Source organism: Harpegnathos saltator, unplaced genomic scaffold, assembly GCF_003227715.2.
Source record: "Harpegnathos saltator strain DR-91 unplaced genomic scaffold, Hsal_v8.6 scaffold50, whole genome shotgun sequence".
NCBI classification, from domain to species: domain Eukaryota; kingdom Metazoa; phylum Arthropoda; class Insecta; order Hymenoptera; family Formicidae; genus Harpegnathos; species Harpegnathos saltator.
In genome coordinates this window covers 697,730-707,072 of record NW_020230316.1, presented here as the reverse complement: position 1 = coordinate 707,072, position 9,343 = coordinate 697,730, and the positions used below count along the sequence as shown (strand labels likewise).

Genomic DNA, 9,343 nt, shown 5'->3' with positions numbered 1-9,343 from the left:
CATACAGGTCACAGCGGGACTTGTATATGTGTAGACAGACAGGGGCCGATGCACCTGCCTGCTTCCTCTCGTACACACGCGTCTGCGCGTCGGAATCGCAGTATCACACGAGAAACAGACAAAACAATCGAAGCTAAGAACTAGCGACTGTGTTCAATGTGCTCTGTGAGCGCTTTCAACGGTTACTACTACCGTTGCTCTTTTTCCCCGCACGAGTGAGACTTGCGCGCGCTCTATAGCGCCGCACGGAAAACGGATGCGTGCGCCTTGGGGAACTCAAAGTCCCCATAGTAGTTACCGTCAAACCGCGTCATAGGCGCCATTTCCATTTGTTGACATCTGACAAAGATTTTCAACTCACAACAATATAAGTTTCATACAACAGCATAGTATGTAATAGTGTTGAACATGTCGAATTTTATGCCTGGAAGTTACGATTTGCGGACAGCATTGATTTTCTGTTACCATTTGAAGAAAACTGCTACAGAATCGCATCGAATGCTTGTCGAAGCTTACGGTGAGCATGCTGTGGGTAAATCACAGTGCTTCGAGTGATTTAAGAAATTCCAACCTGGCGATTTTGACGTGAGAAACGAAGAATATGGTAGACCACCGAAAAAGTTTGAAGACAGCGAATTACAAGCATTATTGGATGAGGATGACGCTCAAACGCAACAACTCGCGGAACAATTAAATGTGACACGAGGAGCCGTCTCCATACGTTTGAAAGCCATGGGAAAGATCCAGAAGATAGGAAAATGGGTTCCACATGAACTGAATGAAAGACAGCAGGAAAACTGAAAAACCACTTGCGAAATGCTGCTCGCCAGATACAAAAGAAAGTCATTTCTTCATCGAATTGTGACTGGCGATGAAAAGTGAATATACTTTGAGAATCCTAAGCGTAAAAGATCATAGGTCACTCCAGGCGAACCATCGACATCGACTGCAAGGCCAAATCGCTATGGACGGAAGATAGTGCGCTATTTGGTGGGATCAGAAGGATGTGATCTATTGCTGCGCCCTTGCGCGAGAAAAATAACACGGAATTAACAAAACGAAAGAAGCTTTATTTTAATTCGTCCGTTCGTCTTGACAAGACTAGAGCGACTTTCTCTCATCTCTTCTTCTTTACTTTATTTATTTAACAATCTCCTTGACAACAACAGCTGTCAAACAATCTCTACTCGATTCCTTTGCAGTCCACTCCCAGGAGCGTGGGGATAACATGTTCCCCAAAGACACGGGCGCAGCACTATTATGAGCTGCTAAAACCTTTTTTTTTTTTTTTTTTACGAGGAGGAAATCCATCATGGATACCCTGACCCTCGAGGAAGGGTCAGGGTTATGCCGGACTCCTACCAGCTAAAACCTCCCCAGGTGGCGCTGCGAAGGGACTGGCTTCGGGACCCCGGAGCCACGTGATTGCTTATCGAGGCCCCGAGTCCAGGCTTACTTCTGTCCCTGAGGGGTAGGGTGGGGGAGGGGGGAAGCTAACCCAAAGGTTCGCTTCGACCACCGCTCCCCAGGGGAGGGGGGAAGCCCGAGGGCTCGCTTCGACCACCGCTCCCCTTTCCCGCCCCTCATGCCTCGTCTCTTCGATCAGGAAGGGGGAAGCCGGCCGAAGCCCGCTTCAACCACCGTTCCTGACCAGACGAGGCGCCGCTAATACATGTTGTGCGGACGGCTGATCCACCTTCTCAGCCGGCCGCCCTACGTTGGAGGGCTGGTTGGGGCACCGGGAGTCCCCGCCCGGTGCCCCATCCTCCTGCCCGGCGGTTACGGGGGGAAAAGGTCCCCTAGCCGCTGGGCACTCCCACCTCCGCAGAGGAATGAGAGGGAGGGTCCTAATGACCCCCCCTTCCTTCATATCCTTTATTTTGGACCTTTTAATAAGGGGGGAGAGAGGTGTTATCTCCAGTAAGAAGAACCTTACTGGCATCCTCCTGTTCCCCCTTGCTGTCATCCGACTCCCACTCTGGAAGCCGGAGGAGCGCGGTTGGGGAGTCGGGGCCTGAGTCCCGGTCTCCTCGCACTCCTTTCGTCTGTCGGAGCTACTGTGGAGGAGGTTGGGGGCCGATGCAACCGCTGTTGTTGTTGCATTTCCCCTTCCTCCTCCCGCAGCTCTTCTTCTTGTACTTGCTCTGTATGAGGCATCTTTTCGCCTTGGGGCCCTTCCCATTTGCGATGGAGGGGGAGCAGGAAGGGGAGGGGGTGGAGGCGGTGGTGGACCCATCATCCTCCTTAGTGCATCCTCATCTGACGAGGATGCAACCCCTCCCTGCTTCTGCTCTTCCCCCCTCTCCATAGGCGGTGTCTCTCCCGCCTTCTCCTTTTCCTCCCCTTTCCTTCTGCCCTTCTTCGCCGCTCTTCTGCCTCCTCCTTCTGCGTCATGATCGATTCGCAGAAGGAGGAGAATGCATCCCATTTTTTCTCGCTTTCGAGAATCTTCTCGATTATGGTCGGGAGTGACAGGTCTCGACCAACTACCCGGATCATGACTCCGCGCTCAACGCCCCAGGCGGGACAGTCCTGGAGCGTATGTTGCGCGGAATCATGATCGTGTCCGCAATGGTGGCAGGACGTCGTGCGCTCTTTTCCTATACGGCACAGGTACTCACCAAAGCAGCCATGCCCGGTGAGCACCTGTGCCATTCTGAACGTCAGAGTCCCGTGGGCCCTCCCTACCCACTCCGGTAGGAAGGGCCGGACGGCCTCGACAGTCCTCCTCCCGTACCTGGCATTAGCCAGTAATCTTACCCATCTCTGGAGGAAGACCTGTCGAGCCTGGTGCTTCATGTTTCTCACGGCCCTGGCGAACAGCTCTCCAGCCCCGTTCTTAGGAGCTCACGCTTCCCGCCGTATGTGTCTATACGACAGGGCCATAAGCTCCAGGGAGGGCATGCTCGCCAGAACCGTCGCCGCCACGCGAGATACAGTGCGGTAGCATCTAGCCACCCTGACCGCCAGCACCCTCTGTACTTTGCGCATTTGCGCGCGCATAGGGCGACTGGCGGCCAGGGTTTCCGCCCATACCGGTGCTCCGTAGAGCGCCACCGAATTTAGGACTCCTGCGTGGAGGCGACGAGCCTTCCCGTCTGGCCCCCCGACGTTGGGCATAAGTCAGCCCAGCCTGGCAGATATTACCCTTAGGCGGGGGACCAGCCTGTTGAAGTGTTCTCTGAAACACCAGGTGCCGTCCAATATGAGGCCCAGATACTTCATCTGGGCTTCTAACGGGACCCTGACTGTCCCTATCCTCACCTGGGCCTGGGGCGGCTTCCATCTCTTGGGGCGAAAGAAAATAGCTTCAGTTTTTCTTTCAGCCACCACCAAGCCCAGGCTGCGGATGGAGCGCACGACTCCTGCCACCGCCAGGTTTGCCGTGTGTACAGCATCCCCCCCAGTCGTAGGCTAAGATGAGCGTATCATCTGCATAGCATATAATGCTGCAGCCGGGGGCGAGGACTGTTCGGAGGACTGAGTTATAACCGAGGTTCCACAGTAGCGGGCCCAGTACCGAGCCCTGTGGAACCACGCAACTCATTCCCCTCTCGCGCACCGCGTCATCGGCGTCCATCCAAGTCAGACGCCGACCCCGGAAGTAGTCCTCAACAACGGCCGTGAGGTAGGGTGGGAAGCGGAAATGGTTCCGCATTGCCTCCACCACCCTACCCCAGGGCAGGGTGTTAAACGCGTTCGCTATATCGAGCGGTATAGCAACCGCCACCCTGCCCTCCGTCACGATGGCCTCCGAGAGGGACCTGAGATGCAGAATTGCATCTATGGTTGACCTTCCTTCTCGGAAGCCATATTGGCCGTCGCTAAGATCAGGACCTTCCTGGGACATATGCCTCTGGAGGCGGGCAGCTATAACTCGCTCAAAGAGCTTGCCCGCCTCATCCAGGAGGCATATGGGCCGGTACGCGGAGGGGGAGTCCTCCGGTTTGCTCTCTTTTTGGAGGAGGACCACATTGGCCCTCCCCCAGACTGGGGGGAACCTTCTCTCCTTGAAGGCGCGCGTGAACAGGTCTGCGAACTTCCCATTCATATACCCTGAGGCCAGGGTGAGTACGCGGCCGGGGATGCCATCCGGTCCTGGAGCTTTCCGGCTCTTGACCTTCTTGACAGCCCCGGCCACCTCCTCCTCTGTGACCCGCGGTACCTCCCCTTGGTGTTCGGGGGATGGGAAACTGTACGGGATGATGGGGTTATTTTCTCTCTTCGGGAAGAGAGTCCCCATCACCCGTTCCAGGAACCGGGAGTCAAGCGTCACCGTCAGAGGGGGCGTCCATGGTCTCAGCTTTTGCATTACTATTCTATATGGACGCTCCCACGGATCCGCATCTAATGAGAGGAAGAGATCATCCCACCCTCTTCCTCTGGCCGCCCCTATGGCTTCTCTAAACTCTATCGCTGCCTTGTTGAACTCCTTCCGGGCGGTCAGAGTGGCCTCAGGGTCTTTTGATTTTGATTTCGCTTTTCCCTGTTCCGCGCCCTTCTAAACTCCCGTCTGAGGGGGACCGACCTGCACCTCAGCGCAGCTATATGTTCGGTCCACCACCAGGCGGTCCGTTTTGGGCAGGACTTGACTCTAGGGATGGAGGCATCGCACGCTAGTGCGAGTATACACCTCCATATTACCTCCATGACCTCAGAGTCAAGGTCCTGCCCTTCTCTCCGTCGTGGCCAGGTGGAGCCCTCCAGGGAGATTTCCAGATTCTCCCTGTCGAGCTGGGCCAATGACCATCTACCAGGTCGGGGTTCCTTCTTTTGGTCAGGCCGCAGGCCATTGGGGGTGACGGACAGCTCCATCTCTATCAAGAAATGATCCGATAGAGCTTCTAATTCGTCCGCCACCCTCCAGGTCCGCACTCTCCTCAGGGCCGCGGGGGTTGCCCATGATAAGTCAATTATTGACTCCCCCGCGACCCTACAAATGTGGGTTTATTCCCTTCATTGAGGATATGCAGACCTAGGCCCGCAGCCCAATCCACAGTTACCTCCCCCCCGCCTGTCATCGCGCCGGGAACCCCATAGTTCTGATTTCGCGTTGAAGTCTCCGGCCACGATAACAGGACCTGGGAGATGTCTTTGAATGGCATCTCCCATTTCTTGGAGCCTGGACCTATACCCAATTAGGTCCAGGCTCTTTGTTGGGGGGAGGTATACCCCGACCACGGTGATCACCCCCCACTTGGTCACGACATATCCCCTTCCACAACCCACAAAGGTTGCGGGGGGGTCGCTCGCTCTCCATACTATAGCGACAGAGCCCAAGTCGTCCCCAAACCATTTTGGGTGGTTTCTGGGGACACGGTAGAGCTCTGCCGCTATACCTAGTCCTGCACCGCGCTCCGCCATAGTATGCTCAAACAAGGGTTGAGCTTGGCGGGCGCGGTGCAGGTTTCCTTGTAAGAGCCTAGTTGACATTTTTGTCAACTGGGCTAATTATCACCTTCCCTCCTGGTAGGTCTCCTTCGTCACTGCCTTCGCCTTCTACCGGGTGAGGGCGTTTTTCCCCTCATTTTCCATCTACTTCCATATTTTCTGTCTCCAACGGATCTGGAGGTGGAGGGATGGTCCTTATTCTCTGAGGGAGAAGGGAGGGTTGCGGAGGTTGTGTGGGTTGTGATTCCCGATCCCCACTCTCCTCCAACTGCTTCTCCCCTTCCTCTTCATTTCCCCCTTCTTTCCCCTCGGTAATGGCGGGAGAGTCTTGCGGTGCTGGTGCGAGTACCGTACCCCCTTCTACCGCCCTTCTTTGGGTATTCCCCTTCCTTTTGGGGGGACGACAAGATGCTCCCCCCATCCTATGGTCCGATTGGACTCCTGCCTCTGTGCATATTTGACACCTGGCTTTTGCCTCGCAATCTCGAACCAGGTGCCCGGGTTCGCCACACCTATAGCAATTTTGCCTGCGGTCAACATTATTTGTGCAATTTTGTTGTGTGTACCCCCTTTCGAGGCACTTGAAGCACTGTAGGGGTCTGTCCTGCAGCATCTCCGCTTTTACTTGCGTCCATCCTATTATAATTGTTTCCTTCCCTGCAATCTTCTTGGCCGCTAGCAATGGACATTGGATCCATATTGTCCTATATCCATTTTGAGCTATCCTTATTTTTCCAGTTTTGACATCACTGGTCTCGCATCCCCCTATTCTCGCTACTCCTTCCGCAACTTCCCTTTCAGAGGTCGAGATCTCCAGTCCTCTCAAGCGAAGCTCTCCCATTTTTTGGGGTCTGCTTACCTTTGCCCTGTCAGTTAGGACCTCTCTTTATTTGTCTGCCAGAATGTCAGCTTGCCTCCCTCTTTCTTCCCCTGGGATCTCCAGGACTAGCGCTCCAGTCGCGCCAATCCTGGTCCTCATTTTTTCGATCCCGATGTTTGTCAGGTCGATTTTACTTTTAGCTTCAGCGAGCAGTTCCTTGTATCGGCTCTTGTCCGCTGTTATTGTGGCAGCTGCAGTGTTAGGAACTTTTCGCTTTGCTTGCTTCCTTTCCTTCATTCCCTTATTTCCTTCCTTTACAATCCTTTCCGTCTCCTGCCTTTTTTGGTCCTTTTTGTCTTCCTTTTTTTCTTTTCTTCCCAGTACCTTGGTCCATGGAACCTCGTTCTCAGGTGTGGATGTTCCTACTTTGTTCTCCGGCATCAGGTTCTTCGTTCTTTGAGATGCTACGGGGGTTCCCCTTTCCCTTCCCGTATTGTTGCTATCTCCTTTATTGCCATTCCTTCCTGCCCCTTGATTGGGAGTTCCTCTTTGTCTCTCCTTTTTCCCTTCCTTCTTCTTTTCACCAGTCCTTTGTACTGTCCATTCGTTCAGAACTTTCAATACCATATTGGTGATCTTTCCTTTCAATCCTTCCTCTTCCTTTTTCCCAATTTCCTCCGTCCTTTCCATCCTCACTTTGTTGTTAAATGGGACGTTCTCCCTTATCTTGGGGCCAACATTTCGTTTCCCTGCGACCCTGACATCATTTTGTCCTTTCCCCACGGGGTGTATCTTCCCTTTCGGAATCAATTCTTTCTGGATCTCTATCACTCCGATAGGTGCTTCCTCTTCCTCTGACATATCCACCAGTGGTGGGCTTATTCTTCCTTTTGCCCATTCCATTCTTTCCTCCTGTGTTTCCACGCAGGCGGGAGGCGAGGGGGCACCCGCAAGTAGCTGTGGTGCCCTCTTTATACTCCCTCCTGCGTTTCCATGCTGTTTCGGAGGCGAGGAGGACACCGCCAACTGCGACGGCGCCTCCTTTATACTCCGCAACAGTTCCCTGACTTCCTCCAATTCCTTCTTCATATCATTCAATGATGCCTTTAGGTTGAGATTCTCTGTTTTGAGTTCCTCTATTACATCAAGGTTCTCTCCGCTTTTGTCCTTAGCCATGTAGTTGGCCATCAGGTTGGTGTCCACGGTTATGGCCGCCGCGGCGTCTCGAAGGACCTTGACGTACGTCCCTTTTAAATTCTTGGATTTCACTGAGAAACCCAAGACCTTCATTGATGCCTCCATAACTGAGGCTGAGATATCCCTGAAAGAGGTCTCCTCCATTTCCTCCATTATCCTTTTCACCTCAGCCTTATATTTCCTGTTTGCTGAGCATGTTTGGAATTCATCGACCGGGTTCTCAAGGCCTTTCAAGAGTTTCTCTTCCTTCGCTTTTTCCAGGAGGACTTGATTTCTTGCCATAAATTCTTTCTTCTTCCTGTATTCTCCCGTTGTTTCTGTTCTCCCTCTTCCTCTTGTGGCCTTTTTGAAGAATTCTTCTTCGTCTGTCTCCCCATTTTCTTTCTTAGGGATATCCCACTTCCCTCCCACAGGTTTTTTGTTATCGCCCGTCCACTCATCTCCTGAGCTTTCGTCGGACGTCGACTCATCAGGATCTATTGGCGATCTAGACCTTCCTTCATCGGTCTTCTTCGCCCTTGCGGCATTTCTGGACTTAGCACTTCTAAGTCCTCCTCTCTTTGCCACCTGGTTTCTGCCAGGTTGGCTATTTACAGCAACTTCTGTTGTTGCCCTTCGTCGATGGCGATCAGATGTTGCCATTCCGCTCGTGTCCATGGATGTAGCCAGGGTCGTCGTCTTTTGTTCCATATCTAATGAGTCGTTGTGAGAATTAAAGTCAGTCATTGTGGTTTGTAACCCCTCTACACGGCTCCGGTGCCCGGGCATGCCCGCATCCCCCCGGAAAGGGGGAGCCTCCGAGTTCCCCCAGAGGAGCACCATATGACACGAGCCGACGGAATATACCATCGTCGGCATAGGCCTCCCGCCCCTAACCACCATTTCTGGTGGCCAGACCGCTTTCGGGGGTCCCACACCGATAATGTGGGCACCGTGCAGAGCGCCGCCACGCGGGGGGCCCCATGGAAGGAGGTAGTTCACCGGTGTCGCACCCCACCGGGAACGCCTCCCCCATGGTAGCCAGCGTGCTCGCGCCGCCCGAGGGTCCGCTTTAGGGTGATGCGATCGCATTCCCTCGGGCACAGCACACAGGGGCTCCGGCCCCGCCTCGGAATACGTCCGAGCGGCCCGGAGCACCCCTCCACCCCCCAGGTACCGTGAGGGGTTCCAAACCCTCACGGTGTGCAGACCCGGGTGTGGGTACCTCTCTCCGCCTGACCGTGGCCAGGACAGATGAGGGAGAGGATCATTCCCTTTGGCTGCCGGAGCACCAGCGTGCAATGCCTCCGGGGATGAGTCCTCTAGATAGCGCATGAAGGTGTCTCGACCCCGACCTCGGAATAAGTCCGAGCGGCCCAGGACACCTCTCCACCCCTCGGGTACCATGGGAATAGTCCCATGGTGTGCAGACCCTGGTGTGGGATCCTCCATTCGCCTAGCCGTGGCTGGGACGAATGAGGGAGAGAAGTCCTCCCCTCTTCGGCTGCCGGAGCACCGGCGTGCAATGTCTTGGAGGGTGAGATCTCTTAGGACACGATAGGGCACCCCGACCCCGACCTCGGAAACGTCCGAGCGGCCCGGAGTACCCCTCCGCATCTCAGGCACCATGGGGGGAGGATCCCCATGGGGTGGAGCCCTGGATGCGGGTGCGTCCCTCCACCCCGATCTAACCATAACGGTCCGATCGAGGTGGGAGGAAAGGGTTCTCTCTCTTTGACTGCCGGAATACCGTGCAATGCCTCGGAGAGAGAGGTCCCCTTCCTAGAGCGAGTGCAGAAGAGGCCATTCCTGTCGGCTGCCGGAACACCGGCGTGCAATGCCTTCAGGGATGGTGATCTCCTCCCACCCGCTCTGTGACCATATTGGTCAAGGACCAGGCTGGTCACTCAGCCCGGTCGGGTGCTCTTGGTCTAGTCCCTCCGTACAGACCACTCC

At 54.7% G+C, this 9,343-nt stretch overlaps 1 protein-coding gene across 1 annotated transcript; it reads right to left on the bottom strand.

Annotated features, from left to right (window-relative positions):
- Positions 1-6,277: 6,277 nt before the first annotated feature.
- On the bottom strand, positions 6,278-8,134 carry LOC105190291 (uncharacterized). Its single transcript, XM_011152992.1, has one exon. The coding sequence runs from the start codon at positions 8,132-8,134 to the stop codon at positions 6,278-6,280; it is 1,857 nt and encodes a 618-aa protein (XP_011151294.1).
- Between the last annotated feature and the right edge of the window lie 1,209 nt (positions 8,135-9,343).